Below are 23,649 nucleotides of genomic sequence, written 5' to 3'. Positions count from 1 at the left end.
AAACCCTTCCCGCTGTACTTCTATACTAACTGTACTTTCTGGCAGCGGGTTACGTAACGCAACAGGACGTACAATTACGCCCTGTGGATGCTGTGAGATCACAAGAGATCCCATGACATCTGGCAGCAGCAGTCATCTATGACTGATAGACAGCGTTCCGCTGCAGCAGCGGGGTGCATCTGGACAGCGACCCTCCGCTTTTAACCCCCTACACGCCACAATCTATGTAGATCGCGGCATGTAAAGGGTTTACAGAGGGAGAACGCTCCCTCTATGACGTCATCGGACCCTTGCAATGTGCTGACGGGTTGCCATGGCAACAGGATGCCAGATACAGGCGTCCTACTTTGTCATTGCCTATGATTGCTATAACAAGCGATAAGGCATAGCAGGACTGAAGTCTTGCAATTCCTTACCATAGCAATCATAGCTGTTATGCATCAAGTCCCCTACAAGCACATAAAAGTGTTAAAAAAGATACAAATAGTGGAAAAAAATATATTAAAAAAGTAAAAAGAAACCCTTTAGTATAAAAAAAGTGAAAAGAAATAAAATCCCACATATTTGGTATCATCGTATCTGTAACGACTTGTACAATAAATTGAACACATTTTTTATCTTGCAAGGCAAAAAGCTTGGTTTTTTAATTTTTTTTCTCCCAAAAAACACATTAAAGGTGATCGAACAAGCCGTATGTACCCAAAAATGGAGAACTACAGCTCATCACACAAAAAAAGTCCTCACAGAGCCCTGTCCATGGAAATATAAAAAAGTTATAGGACTTTGAATGCAGCAATTTAAAAATAATTATAATTTCAAAAAAAGGGGGGCTTATTGTGCAAAAGTGGAAAAACCTGAAAAAAAAATTATAACATTTTTGGTATCATTGTAATCATGCTGACCCACAGAAAAAAATCTATTGTGTCATTTATGCTGCATGATTGACACTGTAAAAAATAAAAAAAATGCAATGAGAGAATTTTGTCTCCCTACTCTCAAAAGAAATAAAAAAGTGTTTTAAAATACATTATATGTACCCAAAAATAGTACTAATGGAAACTACAGTTCACCATGCAAAAAACAAGCCCTCTTATGGCCGTCTCGACGGAAAAATAAAAAAGTTATGCCTTTTGAAAAGTGGAAATGAAAATCCCCCAAAAATCATTGCGTCCTCAATGCCAAAATAGGCCGTGTCCTTTAGGGGTTAAGGGAGTTTCCAGGGTTATAGTAATAAATTATAATGGTTCTGTAATAAATAGCTTTGCAACTTTCTTATATATTTTGTGTTACAACTTCCCATAATTTACAGCATCTATTTATTGTATTCATAAATGAAAACCCAAACAGACATGATAATCACAGCTTAGATTTTGCTATAATGTATCCCTGATTGTTTGCCACTATCAATCAATACAGGACAAATTTAAAGGCCCATTTACACGCAAAGACAATCTTTCAATCGATTGAAAGATTGACAGTTTTAGCGATCATTTAGCATAAACTACTAATGGACACTAATGTCTATTAGCAGTTTATTACCTTCATTTGCATGTACATGAGCCTCCAGCAGCTGTTTGCAAATCCCGGCATATGGTCTGGACTTTGCACAGACTGTTAGCTGAATACAATGTAATGCAGTCCCTGCTATCTCTCTCCAGCTGAACGATGGATTTTAAGCTCACCCAAAAGTCAATGTTCAGACGAAAAGTGAAAGATAGAAGCATTTACATGCAATGATTATCGCTCAAAAGCCATCGTTTGAACGAATTTTGAGCAATAAGCGTTGCGTGTAAATGGGGCTTAAGTCTATAGTCCAGAATGTCCCAGGATTTTCTAGGCTAGATACATAGGCACATACCGTTGGAGGGGCTGGGAAAGATAGCTGACGGCCAAATGAGCGTTTGGCTGACAGCTATCTGAAATGTTTGGGAAGCTGTAAAATCCTTTATTCACTTTGGTTAAGTAAGTTACTATATAGTAAACAATGCACAAGAATATTCAATGACTCTCTAGCTGAAATTCTCACATGTAATAATCAATCCGAATAGGTGTCTTACTGGAGTGTCTTTACACGTTCTGAAAGAGAAGTTCTGCAGCAGCAGGGTGATGGCTGATTTCATATTGAGCATGGCAAATCTCATCCCTATGCAGTTCCTCGGTCCAGCTCCAAAGGGCAGGAAGGTGTAAGGGTCTTGGGTTTCCTTGTTTTCTTTACTAAATCTGTACATGCAAAAGAGAAAATTTCATGCCTGCTTCGTGTGTGAAATAACTGTAAACCAAAATATAAACTCTCTGGCAATGTTCACACCACACTACCAGGAACTCCCAGCAGTGCAAGGGAAAAAATAAACAAAGGAGGGAAACATTCCCTAAAGGGAACTTGGGCATGTCAACCCTTGCCTATTAGTGAATGGCCCACCCTGATAAGGACACATCCACCCTCATGCCTGTGCCACTCACAAGGCATTTGCAATGGAAGGGGGCGGAGCTAAGTTCTGGAACTTAGCTCCACCCCCTCTCCGATTGCAAATAGTGACGAGGGGCAGAGAGGGGGCGGGAGCTCAGTGCACTGTTCCAGGCTCTTCCAGCCTCCTGCCCCTGCAGAGAGAGACGCCGTATATCGGCACCCAGCTGATATACGGTTGTCTGAAGGTGCCCTCAAACTGACACAACAATACCTTTCAGGTCTGCATTCTTCTGGTTCAGGCCAGAACTCAGGGTCACGGTGCAGAACAAAGGCCGGGATAACTGTCACAACACCCTTTGGGATCATTACTCCATTGATCTCAGTTGCTGTCTTACAAACACGTTCAATCCTCCCAGCTGCAGGGTAGAGTCGCAAGGTTTCATTAAGCACCATATCAAGATATTCCATTTGCATCAGAGCTTCGTATGTTGGAGGAGCCTGCAGAGGGTAAATACATTGCTTGTTTATCCTTGGTAGATTACATTGCAGTATGGTCAGGCATTCATACATTTCACCATGTTCACCAATGACATTGCTATCACGTTGTTAGTAATTATATTCAGACCATTATTAGTCAATTTGTTTTCTGAGAGAGTTGGGCTATAACGGCAGTCATTATGGCTTCCATATGGGCTTGCTTATAATATTGAATGGCAAATCTGCTTATTTACAGCTGAAAATAGGAGCAGGCCATTTGTCCAACAAAGGCTGGACAAATATCTGTCTGGGATGACTTAGTGAATCCTGCACTGAGCAGGGGGTTGGACCCGATGACCCTGGAGGTCCCTTCCAACTCTACCATTCTATGATTCTATGACTGTACTAATCATGCTACTTGTGGACTAAACGAAAATAGTTCCTTCTTAAAGCACCAAACTGTTGATCTGAATGTGCTTTGAATACATTTTCCAATACCATTCATAAGATAATTATAGGAAACACATGACATTACTTCTCCATGCTGTACTGTTACTATATTACTGTATTTTATAAGTATCTTTGGACTGAAATGTAACGTAAATATTTGGGTCTGTACATTTACTTAGAACTCACCTTTTTAGCCTTTCTACTTTAAGCTGAAAGTACCTAGTAGATCCAGGACAGTGTACTCAATATTATATACACCAATTACATTAATCAGTACTCTGTATGATATACACCAATCATCTTCAACATTGAAACTACTGACAGATGAATTAATTAACATTGATTATCTTGTTACAATAGCAGCTGTCAAGGGCGGCATATGTTAGGCAGCAAGTGAGTCCTTAATGCCGTGGGAATGAGCCCTTAACCAATATTTAGTTACATATTATTACACATTTGTGTTACCTTATTGGGAAGAATTGTATCAATTTCCTCCTGTAGTTTGGTTTGGACATCAGGGTGAGTTGCCAAAACATAAGACAGAAACATAAGTGTAGTGCTGGTGGTCTCAAAACCAGCTATAATGAAGATAAGTCCCTGGGCCATAATTTCACTGTCTGTCAATTCTGTGGAATATATAAAGAACCAAGTTGGTGTGTTACAAGTGAGCGGGCATACAATGGGAAATGTGAAGTAGTAAGGCTTCCCTCACACACCCCTTTTTACAGTGTTTAGCGCTGTCAGAGGCTCCCATTGTTTTCAGTGTTGCAATTTTCGAGCGTTCTATGTCCTATTTTTGAGCATTCAGCGTTCCTCATCAATAATAAGGAATGCTAAGTGTCAATGCTGCAACTGAAAACGAAAGTAAAACCCTGCAAAGCGCTATGATTTAAAACGCGTCGCTTTGCTGCTTTCATGTGTGAGGGAGGCCTAACTTTTGTGATTTGTCCTGCACTAAAAACAAAAGTTTATACTTGCTAACTTATGCACTTAAACAGACAGGCGCATGCACAAAGGCCTCCTGACCATAGCTGTGTTGGACTCTGCCAGCTGAATGTCGCTGCGGAGTCTGACATGGCGCCCTCAAAAGACCCCATACTCGCCTCTCCAGATCCGCCGTGTGAGTCCCGTCTGGCGAGTCGATGAGCATGTGCTCACAGTGGAATTATTGCGTGATGGACAGCTTCCATTGACTACAATGGAAGCCCGCCACGCGTTTTTCCACGGCAATTAGAACATACTGCGATTTCTTTCACGCTGTGGAATACTGATCACATGACGGTGACATAATCAAAGTTCCTGTCAGCACACAGCTGTTAGGCTCTGCATGTAAAGACCACTTGTCCATGAGTGAGTGAGTTAGGACCTGCAATGATGTCACCATCATGTGAACAGGGGCAGAGCATATAACTCACTCACTCATGGATAGGTTGTCGTTAGCAGAGATTTAAGATTGTAGACAGCTCATATATGTCACATCAATTAAAACAGGTATTCTTAAAGCATACACTAGAGCCTCTACATTATTATTGAATAAAAAATATAGTTGCACTGTACATGCAAAAAATGCAAGAGGGCTTCTTTAAAGAGGTCTTTTATATTGTATTTACAATGCTGGGATTCTGCTTTCACAATCCTCATGTATTATTCCAGAAGGCAGCAGGCAATTGTCTTCTTAGAACACAAGGGGAACAACAAAGGAATGCACCATATACTTCTGAGATCATGGATATCTACCCAACACTGATATTTAAAAAATAACTCATTTTCAAAAACTTTTGACAATTAGGACTGACATGGCAAAATGCCTGAAATGAAGAGTCTGCAGCACTCCCCTGATCACTGTGACCCTTCAGCTGTCTTCACTGCTTGTTTGCCCCTCTTAGCATCTCAAGATAGAAGCATAGATGTCTATAGAAGTCTATGTATCTGTCTTCAGCTGCTGAGAGGTGGCGAAAGGCAGTAAAGACAGCCGAAAGGGTACCGCACTCAGGTGAACAATGCAGCCCCTTCATTTGAGTGATCAGTCTCAATACCTGGACCCCAACTGATCAAAACGTTTGACATGTTACTCTGACATGTAAAAAGTTTTTAAAAAGTGTAGTTATTCTTCAACCCTTTCCAATCCAATTTGTATTCTGGTTTTCCAAGGGGGCTTACTCTTTTTCTAATGTTATAAAATGGCACTATATGCTGGCTAAAGCCACTACTGCATGAGGTGACACATTGGATAGGCTCCGACAGTAGAGAGGCTGGTAATATGCAGTAAGAGAACCCCGACAGATGTCTTGCAACATCGGAGCTGTATCATAATGTCTTCAGAGGTCAGACAGTGGATTGGAAAGGGTTAAGTTGTAATTATATTAACAATGCTGTATACCCTCTCACTAATTGATTGTTAGTAGAGATGAGCGAGTATACTCGCTAAAGGCAATTGCTCGAGCGAGCATTGCCTTTAACGAGTATCTCCCCCTCTCGAGACTGCAGGTTCAGGTGCCGGCGCGGGGGAGCGGTGAGTAGCGGCTGTCAGCAGAAGGGAGCGGGGGGGGGGGAGAGGGAGAGAGAGATCTCCCCTCCATTCCGCCCCGCTCTCCCCCGCAGCTCCGTGCCCGCTGTCGGCACCCGAACCTGCAGTCTCGAGCGGGGGAGATACTCGCTAAAGGCAATGCTCGCTCGAGCAATTGCCTTTAGCGAGTATACTCGCTCATCTATAATTGTTAGATTCTAATACTTTTCTAGTCATTAACATTTGGGGGCCTCACAGTACACTGATTTATGACAGATCTAGTAAATATGCCATCTTACCTTTATAGCCATGAGCCACCTCTCCACCACTGTTGTCATTAGACTGAGCATCTACCATAAGTTGTAGGAAATCTACTCGATTCTAAAAGGTCAAAGAAAATAACAGAATGAGCAAAGATATACAGAAAATAATGCCCTCGCTCTAGGACTACTATATCTGCGGTGAGCATCTGAGGTTTTGGTAGGGAGGAATTGTGATGAAAACATTGGATATATATGTTTTAAAAGATGCTCCTTAGTGGAATCCATCACCCATAGGTTGCCATTGTATACAAAAAATATACAACATAGTATACGTTATTTTTGTTGGAAGCTTCTGCATGGGATAGCCCATTATCCTGTGCCATTCCGTGCAGTAACAATGGCAACCCTGACAGATACCAGCCACACAGAGCATCCGCCAGATTAATTGAGCTCTATGAATCAGTTTACCAATTGTGCTGGCAAGTTCCCAAGCACATACATGACATGTACACTGTAGATGTCCTTTGGAACTCCCAATCCGCATGCAACAAACTCCCAACCATCCACGACCTCTTCACTTCCAAACGTCTCAACCTGCTTGCCCTTACAAAAATAAGGATATAGCACTCCAATTCTGCCTCCCCAGCTGCATTGTCCTTTGATGGCCTGCAGTTTTCCCATACCCCCAGATCAGACGACAGGCACGGTGGAGGAGTAGGTGTTCTCCTCTTGCCAAATTTCACCTTACAGGTCATTCCCCCGACTCCCTCCATCACCTTGTCGTCGTTCAAAGTCCATACCCTACGACTCTTCCGTCCACTGTCCCTGCATGTCTCAGTCATCTATTGTCTCCTGGGTCCCACCCGCCTGTTGTTGGAACAATTCACACGCCTGGCTGCCCCACTTTCTATCCAGTGAACTCCCAACCCTTATCCTCCGTGACTTCAACATCCCCACTAACGACCCCATCTGCCTCCCAGCTTTTAACGCTCACCTATCACAACTCTCGACTTAATTTTCCTCCACCTCTGCTCTGCCTCCCACTTCGCTAACTTCCCACTCTCAGACCACAATTTTCTCTCCTTCTCCATCAGGCACCCTAGCATCTCCCCAGACCCTCCCACCTATCGTACCTCTAGAAACCTCCAGACCGTCCACACCCAGCAATTTGCAGAGACCTTACAGTCTTTCTTGCCCTCCATCTCTCTCCTCTCATGCTCTAACTTGGCTGCCGAACAGTACTCCACCACCCTCAGATATACCCTGGATAAAGTGGCAAGCCCCCGTGACCCAAGCCATCCACCGCAGATCCCGACAACCTTGGCTCACAGCCAAAACGCGCTTCATCCAACGATGCTCTAGGTGTGCTGAATGACTGTGGCGCAAATCCAAACAGCCTGCCGACTTTACTCACTTTAAATTTTTGCTCAAAATCTACAACCTTGCCCTCCACCATGCCAAACAAGTTTATTTCACCTCCCTTGTCTCCTCACTATCCCACAACCCCAAACGACTCTTCAACACCTTCCATTCCCTCCTCAGCTCCAAAGAACAGGCTCCCGTGATGGATCTCAGTGCTGGAGAGCTAGCCGCTCACTTCAAAGAAAAAATTGTAAATATCTGAAAAGAAATCTCCGAACATTACATGGCTAGCCCCGATTCCGATCTCTTTAGCCCTGCATCCATCACTCATTCATTATCTATACTTGAAGCAACGACAGAGGAAGAAGCCTCCAGATTGTTTTCCGCTGCTTGCCCCACCACTTGCGCTAGTGACTCTCTTCCCTAACACCTCCTCTGGTCCCTTTCCCTGGCTGTCATTACCCACTTCACCACCATCTTCAACCTTTTCCTGACCTCGAGTATTTTCTCCTGCTCATTCAAACACTCCATCATATCCCCTCTACTAAAGAAACGGACCCTTGACCCGACTGATGCTGCCCACTACTGACCCATCTCTAACCTCCCCTTCATCTCCAAACTACTTGAACAGATGGTCTATTCCCTCCCTACATGCTTTCTCTTTGATAACTCTCTCCTCGACCCCCCCTCCAGTCCAGCTTACGCCCCCTACATTTGACCAAAACTGCCCTAACAAAAGTATAAAACGACCTGATGATGTACAAATCGAGGGGAGACTACTCCCTACTAATCCTCCTTGATCTCCAGGACTTCTCTAGAGCATCACCGATCCTCTGGAACGCTCTACCCACAACATCTGGACAATCCCTGACGCACGGAACTTTCGACACGCCTTAAAGACGCAACTATTCATAGAAGTATTCCAAACCTCCTGAACTAGACCCAACCCTCACAATATGCCCCCTGCCCCTGCCTATTATATACACTTCCTGCCCTGCACCTCCTGCACTACCCACACATACATTTGTGTCCTAAATACTGTATATCACATGTTATCGTCACATTACTGTGTTCCCCCTTGCTCTACCTCCTGCCCTTGTACCTTCTGTATCAACCCCCACCCTTTGTTTCCAAATACTTGAATACCATATGTAGCTTTTGTAATTTTCATATTGTCTGTATTTTCCATGTGCCTGAAAAGCGCTGCAGAAAAAGTTGGTGCTATACAAATAAAGATTATTATTGGATACCATGTGGGAAAAGCCTTAGTAACTAGATTGAGCACTTCATATATCGCAGTATCATGCTCGTATATTTACTTGTTCCTTTCTTTTAATCTGTTTTTCTGCTTTCAAAACTTAATGTTGGCTCAAAATTGCGAAATAGAAAGATTTTCTCACAAACTTTTTATTACGATGAAGATGGGTGGCATGGGACCATGATGGAATCCCACCATGTACCTCTCAACTGGAGTTAAATATCCACTTACTGTGTGATCTCCTTTCTGCCTGTTTTTCTTAATAGTTGTTATGGCATCTTGAAAGAAGTTGAGGACACTCATTGGAAAGAAGGAGAAATTCATTTTTTCCAAAAGAGGAATTAGGAATGGACACACGACTGTAATAAAAATAATACAAATGAAAATAGAATCTTTTCATGAGCACATGTTTTTGTATTAGCTATAGGCCCTTTCTAACTTCTATGGGGACAGGTGAACTAATGGTTGTACTTGCTGTGATGTCTGCACCTTGCTATCTTTGGAGCAGGCAGCCATGGTGATTAAGAAATGGTTGCTCAGATGGTTGTGCCAAGTTAGATGCCAAGTGTAACTAAATCTGAATTCAAGATATGCCATAGTCGCATCATAAAGTGTTTGTGGCAAATACACCTTTATCAAAAAAAATCAAGCACCTAGAAGAACTTGTTGTTTTGCTGCACAACTCAGCATCCAGTTACATCTCAGACAAATATACATATGATTACTAGAGATGAGCGAGCACCAAAATGCTCGAGTGCTCATTACTCGAGTCGAACTTTCAGTGATGCTCGAGAGTTCGTTTCGAGTAATGAACCTCATTGAAGTCAATGGGCGACTCGAGCATTTTTGTATATCGCTGATGCTCGCTAAGGTTTTCATTTGTGAAAACCTGGGAAATTCAAGAAAGTGATGGGAGTGACACAGAAACGGATAGGGCAGGCGAGGGGCTACATGTTGGGCTGCATCTCAAGTTCCCAGGTCCCACTATTAAGCCACAATAGTGGCAAGAGTGAGCCCCCCCCCCCCGCACTGTCAGCGTAAAGATCGTTCTCCTCTGCCACAGCTGTAACAGCTGTGGCAGAGAAGAACGATGTTAGCCCATTGAATTCAATGGAGCCGGCAATACAGCCGGCTCCATAGAAAGCAATGGGCTGCCGGCGATCGCGGGATGAATTGTCGAGAAGGGCTTAAATATATAAGCCCTTCCCTGCAATTCATCCAGAAATGTGTAAAAATAAAAAATATATATACTCACCTTGTCCCGGCAGAACGATGTTAGCCCATTGAATTCAATGAAGCCGGCAATACAGCCGGCTCAATTGAAAGCAATGGGCTGCCGGCGATCGCGGGATGAATTGTCGAGATGGGCTTAAATATATAAGCCCTTCCCTGCAATTCATCCAGAAATGTGTAAAAATAAAAAATATATATACTCACCTGGTCCCGGCAGACAGAGTTCAGCGCCGCCGGCTGCAGTCCTCCTGAACTCCCGCCAGCTGAATGCGCTGCCTCTGATTGGTCATTCAGCTGAGAGCTGCCCCTGAGCCAATCAGAGGCAGCACTCACTCACCCATTCATGAATTCATGAATGGGTGTGAGTGAGATCTGCCTCTGATTGGTCAGGCTGTGACCAATCAGAGGCAGCTCATTCAGCAGGCGGGGATTTTAAATCCCCGGCTGCTGAATACTACTCACAGCTGTTCAGAGCAGTTCAGGAGGACTGCAGCCGGTCGCGCTGAACTCCGTCTGCCGGGACCAGGTGAGTATATATTTTTTTAAAATTTCTACACATTTCTGGATGAATTGCAGGGAAGGGCTTATATATTTAAGCCCTTACCGACAATTCATCCTGCGATCGCCGGCAGCCCATTGCTTTCAATGGAGCCGGCTTACGTGCAGTGGAGCTCTTTTTCTATTTGTGTAGAGCTTGTTGACCGCTAGACACTTCTACGATGCAATCAGAGAGATTTCACCCAGTTAGAGTTTGAGAGGGGCGCATCATTGGAATGTGAGAGGCTGGATGGTCATATGGACAATTTGCCCGCCACTTGGGATGTTCTGACCAGACTGTTAGGAGGTGTCGGGACCAGTGGATATATGAGGGCAGGCACAAAAGGTGACTGGGCTCAGGATGGCCTCAACAGACCATCAGTAGAGAGGATTGTTTGATTGTCCGACAAGCACATGAAGCTCCAACAGAGGCAGGTAACATCATCGTTACAAGCCACTGTGTCTGTCAGAACCATTTCCTAGTGCTTGGCTGAAGGGCGTTTGGTCTCATGTTGCCCATTACGTGTACTGCCCCTGACACCCATGCACTCTCCGTTTGCAGTGGTGTCGTGAACGACAAAACTGAATTGCTACGGAGTGGAACCAAGTTGCTGTGGAGCGGCACACTGCCATCACTGCTGGTGTGATGATCTGGGGAGATATCGCTTATGACAGTTCGTTTCGAGTAACGAACCCCATTGAAGTCAATGGGCGACTCGAGTATTTTTGTATTTCGCCGATGCTCGCTAAGGTTTCCATTTGTGAAAATCTGGGCAATTCAAGAAAGTGATGGGAACGACACAGCAACGGATAGGGCAGGCGAGGGGCTACATGTTGGGCTGCATCTTACGTTCCCAGGTCCCACTATTAAGCCACAATAGCGGCAAGAGTGGGCCCCCCCCTCCCAACAATTTTTACTTCTGAAAAGCCCTCATTAGCAATGCATACCTTAGCTAAGCACCACACTACCTTCAACAAAGCACAATCACTGCCTGCATGACACTCCGCTGCTACTTCTCCTGTGTTACATGCTGCCCCCCCCCCCCGCACGACCCAGTGTCCACAGCACACACCAAAGTGTCCCTGCGCAGCCTTCAGCTGCCCTCATGCCACGCCACCCTCATATCTAATTATATGTGCGTCTGCCATGAGAAGGAACCGCAGGCAAACACTGCAGAGGGTTGGCACGGCTAGGCAGCGACCCTCTTTAAAAGGGGCGGGGCAATAGCCCACAATGCTGTACAGAAGCAATGAGAAATATAATCCTGTGCCACCGCCATCAGGAGCTGCACACGAGGGCATAGCAATGGGGAACCTATGTGCCACACACTATTCATTCTGTCAAGGTGTCTGCATGCCCCAGTCAGACCGCAGTTTTTTATAAATAGTCACAGGCAGGTACAACTCCGCAATGGGAATTCCGTGTGGACCGACAGCATGGCTGGGTCCCAGGAAGCCACCGGCGGTACATAAATATATCCCATTGCAGTGCCCTGGACAGCAAAGCTAACGTCAGGTTTAATGCAGGTGGGCTTCGGCCCACACTGCATGCCCCAGTCAGACTGGGGTTCTTTAGAAGTGGACACATGCAGTTACAACTCCGTGTGGACCGACAGCATGGGTGGCTCCCTGGAACCCACCGGCGGTACATAAATATATCCCATTGCAGTGCCCAGCACAGCTGAGGTAATGTCAGGTTTAATGCAGGTGGGCTTCGGCCCACACTGCATGCCCCAGTCAGACTGGGGTTCTTTAGAAGTGGACACATGCAGTTACAACTCCGTGTGGACCGACAGCATGGGTGGGTCCCAGGAAGCCACCGGCGGTACATAAATATATCCTATTGCAGTGCCCAGCACAGCTGAGGTAATGTCAGGTTTAATGCAGGTGGGCTAAAAATTACTAGGATTACACTGTAGGCGAGGGCCCAAAAAAATTGGTGTACCAACAGTACTAATGTACCTCAGAAAAATTGCCCATGCCCAACCAAGAGGGCAGGTGAAACTCATTAATCGCTTTGGTTAATGTGGCTTAATTTGTAACTAGGCCTGTAGGCAGCCCAGTTAAAATAAAAATTGGTTCAGGTGAAAGTTTCAACACTTTAATGAGCATTGAAACGTATAAAAATTGTTTACAAAAATTATATGACTGAGCCTTGTGGGCCTAAGAAAAATTGCCCGTTCAGCGTGATTACGTGAGGTTTCAGGAGGAGGAGCAGGAGGAGGAGGATGAATATAATACACAGATTGATGAAGCTAAAAGGTCCCCGTTTTGGATGGTGATAGAGAACGATGCTTCCATCCGTGGGTGCAGCCTACATATTGTTTAGGTATCGCTGCTGTCCACTGGTGGAGAAGAGAAGTCTGGGGAAATCCAGGCTTTCTTCATGTTTATGAGTGTAAGCCTGTCGGCACTGTCGGTTGACAGGCGGGTACGCTTATCCGTGATGATTCCCCCAGCCGCACTAAACACCCTCTCTGACAAGACGCTAGCCGCAGGACAAGCAAGCACCTCCAGGGCATACAGCGCGAGTTCAGGCCACGTGTCCCGCTTCGACACCCAGTAGTTGTAGGGGGCAGAGGCGTCACCGAGGACGGTCGTGCGATCGGCTACGTACTCCTTCACCATCCTTTTACAGTGCTCTCGCCAACTCAGCCTTGACTGGGGAGCGGTGACACAGTCTTGCTGGGGAGCCAGAAAGCTGTCAAAGGCCTTAGAGAGTGTTCCCCTGCCTGTGCTGTACATGCTGCCTGATCTCCGCGCCTCCCCTGCTACCTGGCCCTCGGAACTGCGCCTTCTGCCACTAGCGCTGTCGGATGGGAATTTTACCATCAACTTGTCCGCCAGGGTCCTGTGGTATAGCATCGCTCTCAAACCCCTTTCCTCTTCGGGTATGAGAGTGGAAAGGTTCTCCTTATACCGTGGGTCGAGCAGTGTGTACACCCAGTAATCCGTAGAGGCCAGAATGCGTGTAACGCGAGGGTCACGAGAAAGGCATCCTAACATGAAGTCAGCCATGTGTGCCAGGGTACTTGTACACAACACATGGCTGGCCTCACTAGGAAGATCACTTTCAGGATCCTCCTCCTCCTCCTCCTCCTCCGGCCATACACGCTGAAAGGATGATAGGCAAGCAGCATGGGTACCCTCAGCAGTGGGCCAAGCTGTCTCTTCCCCCTCCTCCTCATCCTCCTCATGCTCCTCCTCCTCCTCAACACGCTGAGATATAGACATGAGGGTGCTCTGACTATCCAGCGACATACTGTCTTCCCCCGCCTCCGTTTCCGAGCGCAAAGCGTCTGCCTTTATGCTTTGCAGGGAACTTCTCAAGAGGCATAGCAGAGGAATGGTTACGCTAATGATTGCAGCATCCCCGCTCACCATCTGGGTAGACTCCTCAAAGTTTCCAAGGACCTGGCAGATGTCTGCCAACCAGGCCCACTTTTCTGTAAAGAATTGAGGAGGCTGACTCCCACTACGCCTCCCATGTTGGAGTTGGTATTCCACTATAGCTCTACGCTGCTCATAGAGCCTGGCCAACATGTGGAGCGTAGAGTTCCACCGTGTGGGCACGTCGCACAGCAGTCGGTGCACTAGCAGATTAAACCGATGTTGCAGGGTGCGCCGGGTGGCAGCGTCCGTGTGGCACTTGCGGAAATGTGCACTGAGCCGGCGCACCTTTCCGAGCAGGTCTGACAAGCGTGGGTAGCTTTTCAGAAAGCGCTGAACCACCAAATTAAAGACGTGGGCCAGGCATGGCACGTGCGTGAGACTGCCGAGCTGCAGAACCACCACCAGGTTACGGGCGTTGTCACACGACCATGCCCGGTTGGAGGCTCAGCGGCGCAAGCCAGCGGTCGGTCTGCTCTGTCAGACCCTGCAGCAGTTCGTGGGCCGTGTGCCTCTTCTCTCCTAAGCTGAGTAGTTTCAGCACGGCCTGCTGACGCTTGCCCACCGCTGTGCTGCCACGCCGCGCGACACCGACTGCTGGCGACATGCTGCTGCTGACACATCTTGATTGCGAGACAGAGGTTGCGTATATGGAGGAGGAGGAGGAGGGTGGTTTAGTGGAGGAAGCATACACCGCCGCAGATACCAGCACCGAGCTGGGGCCCGCAATTCTGGGGGTGGGTAGGACGTGAGCGGTCCCAGGCTCTGACTCGGTCCCAGCCTCCACTAAATTCACCCAATGTGCCGTCAGGGAGATATAGTGGCTCTGCCCGCCTGTGCTTGTCCACGTGTCCGTTGTTAAGTGGACCTTGGCAGTAACCGCGTTGGTGAGGGCGCGTACAATGTTGCGGGAGACTTGGTTGTGCAGGGCTGGGACAGCACATCGGGAAAAGTAGTGGCGACTGGGAACTGAGTAGCGCGGGGCCGCCGCCGCCATCATACCTTTGAAAGCCTCCATTTCCACAAGCCTATACGGCAGCATCTCCAGGCTGATCAATTTGGCTATGTGCACGTTTAACGCTTGAGCGTGCGGGTGCGTGGCGGCGTACTTGCGCTTGCGCTCAAACACTTGCGCTAGCGTTGGCTGGACGGTGCGCTGAGAGACATTGGTGGATGGGGCCGAGGACAGCGGAGGTGAGGGTGTGGGTGTAGGCCAGGAGACGGTAGTGCCTGTGTCCTGAGAGGGGGGTTGGATCTCAGTGGCAGGTTGGGGCACAGGGGGAGAGGCAGTGGTGCAAACCGGAGGCGGTGAACGGCCTTCGTCCCACCTTGTGGGGTGCTTGGCCATCATATGCCTGCGCATGCTGGTGGTGGTGGCTCCCCGGCTGATCTTGGCGCGACAAAGGTTGCACACCACTGTTCGTCGGTCGTCTGCACTCTCAGTGAAAAACTGCCAGACCTTTGAGCACCTCGGCCTCTGCAGGGTGGCATGGCGCGAGGGGGCGCTTTGGGAAACAGTTGCTGGATTATTCGGTATGGCCCTGCCTCTACCCCTGGCCACCGCACTGCCTCTTCCAACCTGCCCTGCTGCTGCACTTGCCTCCCCCTCTGAAGACCTGTCCTCAGTAGGCTTAGCAAAGCAGGTGGGGTCAGTCACCTCATCGTCCTGCTGCTCTGCCTCCGAATCCTCTGTGCGCTCCTCCCTCGGACTTACTGCAATTACTACTACCTGAGTGATAGACAACTGTGTCTCATTGTCATCGTCCTCCTCACCCACTGAAAGCTCTTGAGACAGTTGCCGGAAGTCCCCAGCCTCATTCCCCGGACCCTGGGAACTTTCCAAAGGTTGGGCATCAGTCACGACAAACTCCTCCGGTGGGAGAGGAACCATTGCTGCCCATTCTGGGCAGGGGCCCGGGAACAGTTCCTGGGAGTCTGCCTGCTCCTCAGAATGTGTCATTGTAATGGAGTGAGGAGGCTGGGAGGAAGGAGGAGCAGCAGCCAGAGGATTCAGAGTTGCAGCAGTGGACGGCGTAGAACTCTGGGTGGTCGATAGATTGCTGGATGCACTTTCTGCCATCCACGACAGGACCTGCTCACACTGCTCATTTTCTAATAAAGGTCTACCGCATGGACCCATTAATTGTGAGATTAATCTGGGGACGCCAGAAACATGCCTCTCTCCTAATCCCGCAGCAGTCGGCTGCGAAACACCTGGATCAGGAGCTCGGCCTGTGCCCATACCCTGACTTGGGCCTCCGCGTCCTCGCCCGCGTCCACGTCCTCTAGGCCTACCCCTACCCCTCAGCATGGTGTATTACGAGTAGAGCAGAAACAGAACGCTGTAATAAAATGTGCCGCTTATTGGCCTGTGGTTGGAGGCTGACTTCGCTTACGGAACGCACAGCAGAGCCAGGAAAGAATTTTGCGCACGCCTGTAGTGAGACGTAGGTGCGTATGACTGAGCTAGTGGAATTCACAGAGCAGAAGCAGTCAAGTGTCCAAAGGCCACTAGTAGGCCTTAAGTATTTTGCTTCTATTTTTGAAAGGCAGAGCTGAGACAGCAGACATATACTGTAGGCAGCGTATATATGTATACTGTTTCAATGTGGACAGGATGACGGCGGTGATGTAACGGGCACCGCAGAGCCAGGAAACACTTTTGCGCAAGCCTGCTGTAACGCTTAGCTACGTATTAATTAGGACTACTACCCCCAGCAGACACTCAGTACACTGAGGACGGTCACAGGCAGCCCAAATATAGTTTTTTTCCCAAATTTGGTTGAAAAAGCCCACTGCCCATATAGACAGTATATCTCTTTCACCTTTCCCACTGTCCCTGCCTCACCAGTACTGGCCCTATACTATGTACAATGACTGCAGACTGAGGACGCAATGCTCTGCACGCCCGAAAAAAAAAAAAAGTGCAACACTGCTAAAAGCAGCCTCCACACTACTGCACACGGTCAGATGTGGCCCTAAAAAGGACCGTTGGGGTTCTTCAAGCCTAAAATAACTCCTAACGCTCTCCCTATAGCAGCTCCAGCATCAGCAGCACTTTCTCTGATCTATGTCAGAATGCATCTGTGGCGAGCCGCGGGAGGGGCAGATTTAAATACTCAGGTGACACCTGATCTCCCCAGCCACTCACTGCAGGGGGGTGGTATAGGGCTGGAACGTCACATGGGGAAGTTGTAATGCCTTCCCTGTCTTTCTATTGGCCAGAAAAGCGTGCTAATGTCTCAGAGATGAAAGTGAAAGTAACTCGAACATCGCGTGGTACTCGCCTCGAGTAACGAGCATCTCGAACGCGCTAATACTCGAACGAGCATCAAGCTCGGACGAGTATGTTCGCTTATCTATATATATAAAGCCGAAAGCCCTGACTCACTCACTCACTGACTGACTCGCCAAAAGTTCTCCAACTTCCCGATGTCGTAGAAACATGAAATTTGGCAGAAGCATAGATTATCTCCAAAATAGGAAAAGTAATTGGGTCCCAACTCGATTATTCAATTCTAGCGCAAAAGAATTGGCGTCAAAATTTAACGTACATAATCTAAATCTCTCACTTCTCAATGTCATAGAAACGTGAAATTTGGCACGAGCATTGATTATGTCATAAATAGGAAAAGTTAATGGGTCCCAACTCGATTATTCAATTCTATGCGCAAAAGAATTAGCGTCTAAATTTTATGTGCGGAATGTATTTTTCTCACTTTTCGGTGTCATAAAAACGTGAAATTTGGCACGAGCATTGATTATGTCATAAATAGGAAAAGATAATGGGTCCCAACTCGATTGTTCAATTCTATGCACAAAAGAATTAGCGTCCAAATTTTACGTACGGAATGTAATTTTCTCACTTTCTGGTGTCATAGAAATGTGAAATTTGGCACGAGCATTGATTATGTCATAAATAGGAAAAGCGAATGGGTCCCATCTCCATTATTTAATTCTAGCGCAAAAGAATTGGCGTTCAAATTTTACATGCGGAATGTAATTTTTGCACTTTCCGGTGTCATAGAAACAGGAAATTTGGCACGAGCATTGATTATGTCATAAATAGGAAAAGCTAATGGGTCCCAACTCCATTATTCAATTCTATGCGCAACAGAATTAGCATCTAAATTTTACGTACGGAATCTAATTTTCTCACTTTCCGGTGTCATAGAAACGTGAAATTTGGTGCGAGCATTGATTGTGTCATAAATAGGAAAAGCTAATGGGTCTCAACTCCATTATTCAATTCTATGCGCAAGAATTAGCGTCCAAAATTTATGTACGGAATGTAATTTTCTCACTTTCCGGTATCATAGAAACGTGAAATTTGGCACGAGCATTGATTATGTCATATATAGGAAAAGCTAATGGGTCCCACCTCGATTGTTCAATTCTAAGCGCAAAAGAATTAGCGTCCACATTTTACATATGGAATCTAATTCTCTCACTTCCTGATGTCATTTTATATGAAGGAAACGTCGCATGGTTACCTCCCGTGGTGTTTCCTGGGTAACGCAGAGAACTATGTAAAATGGTGAACATATGTTTTTCCGGTATATCTAAAGTTACCATGACTTCATAAGATTTCCGAGTGACCACCAGATAAACACCAGTACCAAATTAACTCGGGCGAAGCCGGGTATATCAGCTAGTAGAACATATATGGGACCCTCTCAGCTGCCAACTTCAACAGCCTATGAGTTTGCACAATCCAGAGGCTCATTTACAGCAAATGTGGACTGATATGCTGCAGGATACCATATGGAACCTGTTTGTCTCCATGCCCGCTCGTATCACATCTTGTATCCAAGTTAGAGGCGGACCAACAGGGTACTAGAGCCTCCCTTCAAGTGGTCGATTTTCCACAACAAATTATCCTTTTGCTCTAATATTGTAATAACTTACTTACATCAACATTACAATCACACATAGAAAGTTTGGTTTGACTCTGACAACTACTTCTACGTGCTTGATTTTTTTTGACAATGTGTATTATGGGACCATGTCTGTTGATATCAGCTACTATATAATGGTAGCAGACAGTGTATATCAATATAGGTGCCAGGAAATCAAAATTTCAGATCTGGTACTTGAAAATCCTTACTCTTCGTTTAACATGTACCAAACAGGCTAGTCATAAAATTAATTGTTACTTTTAATGATTATTTATTAATTCACTATAAAATTGAATAATATTAAAACGTCTCTGCTGTCACAAACCATATACAAATATATTATCAAATACCCCCTAAAAAGTCTTTTTCCGTCATCAGACACATAGAGGGAAAATGGTATGTGAGTGTAACCAAGTCGATATACAATGTATTATGTCACTTATCTCCTCTAGGGAATAGTAATGCTATCTTTCCTCCTTAGGCCTCCTACACACGGGCAGGTCGGACCCCACATGTGGGATTCCTGCAGCAGAGTTTGCCTTGGTGCCAGGCCGGTGACCCCTGCGTACCTGTCCGGTGGCTTCTTCCTGCGCTGCGGATGTGCTGGCCAGCACTCCATCGTGCATGCGTAGTAGGTGCCAGCAGTGGGCTACGACGCGGACTACGGCGATACTTCCGCAGTGCTCACTGCGGAAGTGCCGCAGGACAGATGACTTCCATTGACTTGAATGGAAACCGTCTGTGCGTAGCTCGTACAGAATCATAGCATGCTGCGATTTCTTCTTAAACACAATTGATTTCCTCTCGTAGAGATGAAATCGCGATTTGCCATAGCATGCTATAGGGTGGTATTTGCTACAGGGTCCTGAGGCGAAGGCCCACCATGGACTCCGCAATGCAAATCTGCCCGTGTCCAGGAGAAGGTGAATGAGTGAGGAGACTTATAAGGCTATTCATGCTACTCTTGGTAATATGCAAATAAGGGAGATGAAACAAAACCTCTGCAGCACCACCTATGAGAAGGCAGGATTTCTGCAAGTCAATGTTAGACTCTTTATACAAGCCTTGTAACAATGACTGAGAATTAAAAGTTAAGCCAGAATCCACACACAAACAGCTGTTTCGAGGGATGTTTGCCCCACCTCAGTTTGCAGTAGGTTTCTGGCTTGCCTAGCGAGAGGCCTCTGATGTGGGTCAGGAACGCTATATTTTCTCCTTAAGGAGAGCATCCAGAAGGTGAGTGAATGAGGAGACTTATAAAGCCATTCATGCTCCTCTGGGTAATATGCAAATAAGGGAGATGGAGCAATACCTCTGCAGCGCCACCTATTAAAAGGCAGCATTCCTGCCTTCAATGTCAATGTTAGACTCTTTATACAAGCCTGAATAGACACGATTATGCTCCAGTAGTGCAGATGGTCGCAGGTGTAGAAGATCGCAAACAGATTTGGTTACATTCATATGCCATTTTTCCTCTATGTGTTTGATGCCTGCAGGCGACTTTTTCCCATTTGTTCTGTTTAGCAAGTTTGCACTGTTATTAATGTTGATCATTGAAAGATTCTTAAAAAATTGATTGGTAATTAACTTACGTGTTATTAAGAATAAAGGGTTAAAAAAGCTGAAATTCAAAAGTTTTCTTCCATTGGTCACAAATGGATCATTGGGATTGTTTAATGAATCCACATTCACACTGAAGGATGTACTCAGAACAATGTCCATGCTGTAGCTTCCAAAGATACTGGAAATATAAAACACTGATGTAACAGATGGCGCTACATAAGTCCAGGACCTAACCGTGCTATATACATGAGTCTTCTACTAGTAGCTCAATGTGATACTCTTGTGTACGGAAGGACAACAGACAAGAACTTTGTTTTGTGGGACTATAATCCTTTATTAACTCCTTAGGGATCGCCCATACACCTTTTTACGGCGGTAATTCTGATGCATATTCCTTTTTACTGTACTGCATAACAATACCGACACGGGTGTCCCATGCCGATACAGGGGCTTGGCTGTCTGATGATAGTGAGGGCTTAAGCAGACTAATGTGTTTGCACGCGTGAAACTCACATTCGCAAAACGTGATGAAGCAAACCCAAAGATTTCAATGGGTTCATTCACATGATCCTGTTTCTCACACGCGATTCCTGCGAGCGAGAAAAGATAGGTCTTGCCATATCTTTCTGTGTGTTATGCAGAAAGTTGCCTAGAAGTCTATGGCAAGTTCAAAAAATCAAGGGGAAGTGCGTGACCCCATGTACAACGCAGGGAAAAGAAGGCAGCTGGCCATTATTAGGCCTGAAATAGCCATTCTATTCCACAGAAAGAAGGTAACATGTACACACGTGTGAACTGGCATTTAGAGCGCACAATTACATTACTATGCGCTGGCATGCATATTAGCCTGATTATTGCCATTTCAAAACCTTGCTCATGCACAAATATGCTCCGTTGCGGCGAATGTATTTGCACAGTCACTTGTCTGTCAAAGCTGTTAGGTTTCAGCTCTAATGGCTGAGAGTGAAGGAACCTTAGATCCCAGCTTTTCAACCCTTTTCATGCCGCAGGCAATGCGAACATGGCATGTTAAAGGATAGCAGAAGAGGAAGGGGCTCCCTGTCACCTATTACCAAGTTGTGATCACAGGGTGCCCATGAGTTACTATAGCACTCAGAGCCTAGAAGATAGCCTCTGGGTCTGCCGTCTACGGTGGCCTGTGAGACTCAACCAGAGGCTGTCTCTCTTAGTCCAATATAATACACTGAAATACTGACACTTTGCAGTGTATTATAGAAATGATCAAATGTAATGAAAATCAAGTTCCCTACTGGGACAAAAATAAAAAGTTTAAAAAAAGGTAAAACATTTATTTAAAAAAAAAAAAAAAAAGTCAAAACATCACTATTCCTGTCTTACTATGGAAATAAAGAAAATTACTAATTTTGTGTCGCTACATTCGTAAAAAAATGTTTGGGAGGCGTTGAGGTTTGTTATTGTAAAATATTCTATTTTTGAAATTCCAATACAAATCCTGGACCTCATGTATCCCTTTCCTTTCATGCTTTCACCCATTGGTTCTCAAGTAAAGTGCTGCAATCTTCAAGCTAATGAGATCCGCAAAAAGACAGCCACAAAAAATCCAAAACTGCATTTTTAGTTAGAAGTTGAGTTACTCGTAGTTGAGTTGAGCTCGTAATGTGAGGCTAACAAAAAAAGTACCCCTCATCCTAAGGCTGCAAGGCAGGCACAAAGCAATTCACACTGTGCTGCTAGGACCTTCCAGCCTTGACCCTTTCGGGAGCTGGGGGTGTGAGAGGGGATTTCCCCCTGTCAAACCCCTAGCTTCCGGTGGTGTCAAGATACGATAATACCGTGTAATTCTAGCCTAAGGAGCCCCAATTAATATATGTGGCAGATCCTTCTGGCTAGTCAGCTAGGCTGAGAGGGATCTCCTTCCCCGTGCCCTCATGTACAGGAAGCGGTCCTGAAGACCTGATAACAGCTGTGCTCTAGTGTATATAAACTGTAATAAAGTTATGTACTTACTTCTTCATATGTATAAATTCTTTGTTATCAACCCTCTTCTGAATATTCTTCACTAAAAGGTCTCCGTACTGTTTTATTATCGGAAACATCTGTATGAACGACAAGAGATTATTAGGCTTCTTTTGCAGAAATATATCAGGTTACATGTGTCAACAACAGCAAGAACACTTATATTCCTACTCTTGTTGTATATGTGATATGTATAGATAGGGTGGGAGTAGATAGTTGGATTCAGGTATCACTGGTGTTTTTGTACAAGATATTTCTTCAAATTGGAACTTCCACAAATTTATGACAGACAGATTTGTTACAACCTGAGTGGATGGGAAGTATGACTATGTTCACATCTGCACTGGAAGCTATATTAGAAGCCTCCGGAGCAGAAACAGCATAATATGCTACATAAAATTCAGGACAACATCCGCGAAGTTATCCAGACCCCACTATAATGAATGGGGTCTGATTGGCACTGTCCAGACCTCACCGGATTCAATGCTTCAGGTGTTTCCCAAGATTGTGGACACCCAGCTGGGCAATCACAGAGTCTATGCAGCTGAGGATCTGCACAATACTGCCTGCCAATCGGAAGCTAGGGGCTTGACAGGGGGTGTTAACTCCTGCTAACCCAAGTCAGTCCCTAGCTTCCGGTGGCATCAAGATACAAGAATACCTGATACATCTATATCATTTACCTGCTTAAGTTTACCACTGGTGAATGTTGGTGATAACACTGTTCGTATCCTCTTCCATTGTTCATCAGCAGCAATAGACAGTGCAGATTTTAGAGGTCCACTAAGACGAAAATCCTAAAACAAAGTAAACAATTAATGTAGATTTTAGAACATTTGCCAGAATTTGCCAAAAGCAAGTAACTGGATTTGGTTGTCAGACTTACCCTTCTGTTTGTGAATATTGTGTAGCATTCCTTAACGAGAATGGACTTAATGATTGCTGGGTCCATAACAGCAAGTACTGGCTGTCTCCCATCGTAGAACCTGGTACCGAAAATAGAGCTGTTCAGACATATTGTGATGGCCAAAACTAGAGGGCCGATCCACGTGAAACAGGACAAAAATGCGAAATAATTTTACTTATTAGCCTCTTAGTGACAGCCCCATAGTGTTTTTACATTCTGCCTAAAGGTGACTACCCACTACAGTTTTTTTTCACTGCGAAATTCGCAGCGTTTTTTCTCTGCAGGGGTCTATGGGACTTGTAATGTTAAAATAGTGATTGCGTAAAACTATTCACTAGAGGAGATAAGTGACATACAACATTGTATATCGCGATTTTAACATTACAAGTCCCATAGACCC

The 23,649-nt window shown here is 45.7% G+C and overlaps 1 protein-coding gene across 2 annotated transcripts in view; it reads right to left on the bottom strand.

Annotated features, from left to right (window-relative positions):
- LOC136572679 (cytochrome P450 3A29-like) overlaps positions 1-23,649 on the bottom strand; it is a 119,369-nt gene that overhangs the window by 89,487 nt on the left and 6,233 nt on the right. Inside the window, exons 4-12 of one of the 2 annotated variants that reach the window (XM_066573493.1) lie at positions 23,229-23,328; positions 23,026-23,139; positions 22,334-22,422; positions 20,374-20,522; positions 8,955-9,082; positions 6,140-6,221; positions 3,800-3,960; positions 2,679-2,905; positions 2,058-2,220 (exon numbers count right to left, since the gene is read on the bottom strand). The exons of the other annotated variant lie outside the window; for it this stretch is intronic. Of the exons in view, the coding sequence (XP_066429590.1) occupies positions 2,058-2,220; positions 2,679-2,905; positions 3,800-3,960; positions 6,140-6,221; positions 8,955-9,082; positions 20,374-20,522; positions 22,334-22,422; positions 23,026-23,139; positions 23,229-23,328 (1,213 nt within the window). The remainder of the gene's footprint in view (positions 1-2,057; positions 2,221-2,678; positions 2,906-3,799; positions 3,961-6,139; positions 6,222-8,954; positions 9,083-20,373; positions 20,523-22,333; positions 22,423-23,025; positions 23,140-23,228; positions 23,329-23,649) is intronic. 2 annotated transcript variants of the gene reach the window in all.

This window comes from Eleutherodactylus coqui, chromosome 7 (genome assembly GCF_035609145.1).
Source record: "Eleutherodactylus coqui strain aEleCoq1 chromosome 7, aEleCoq1.hap1, whole genome shotgun sequence".
Lineage (NCBI taxonomy): Eukaryota > Metazoa > Chordata > Amphibia > Anura > Eleutherodactylidae > Eleutherodactylus > Eleutherodactylus coqui.
This window is presented reverse-complemented; position numbering and strand designations above follow the sequence as displayed.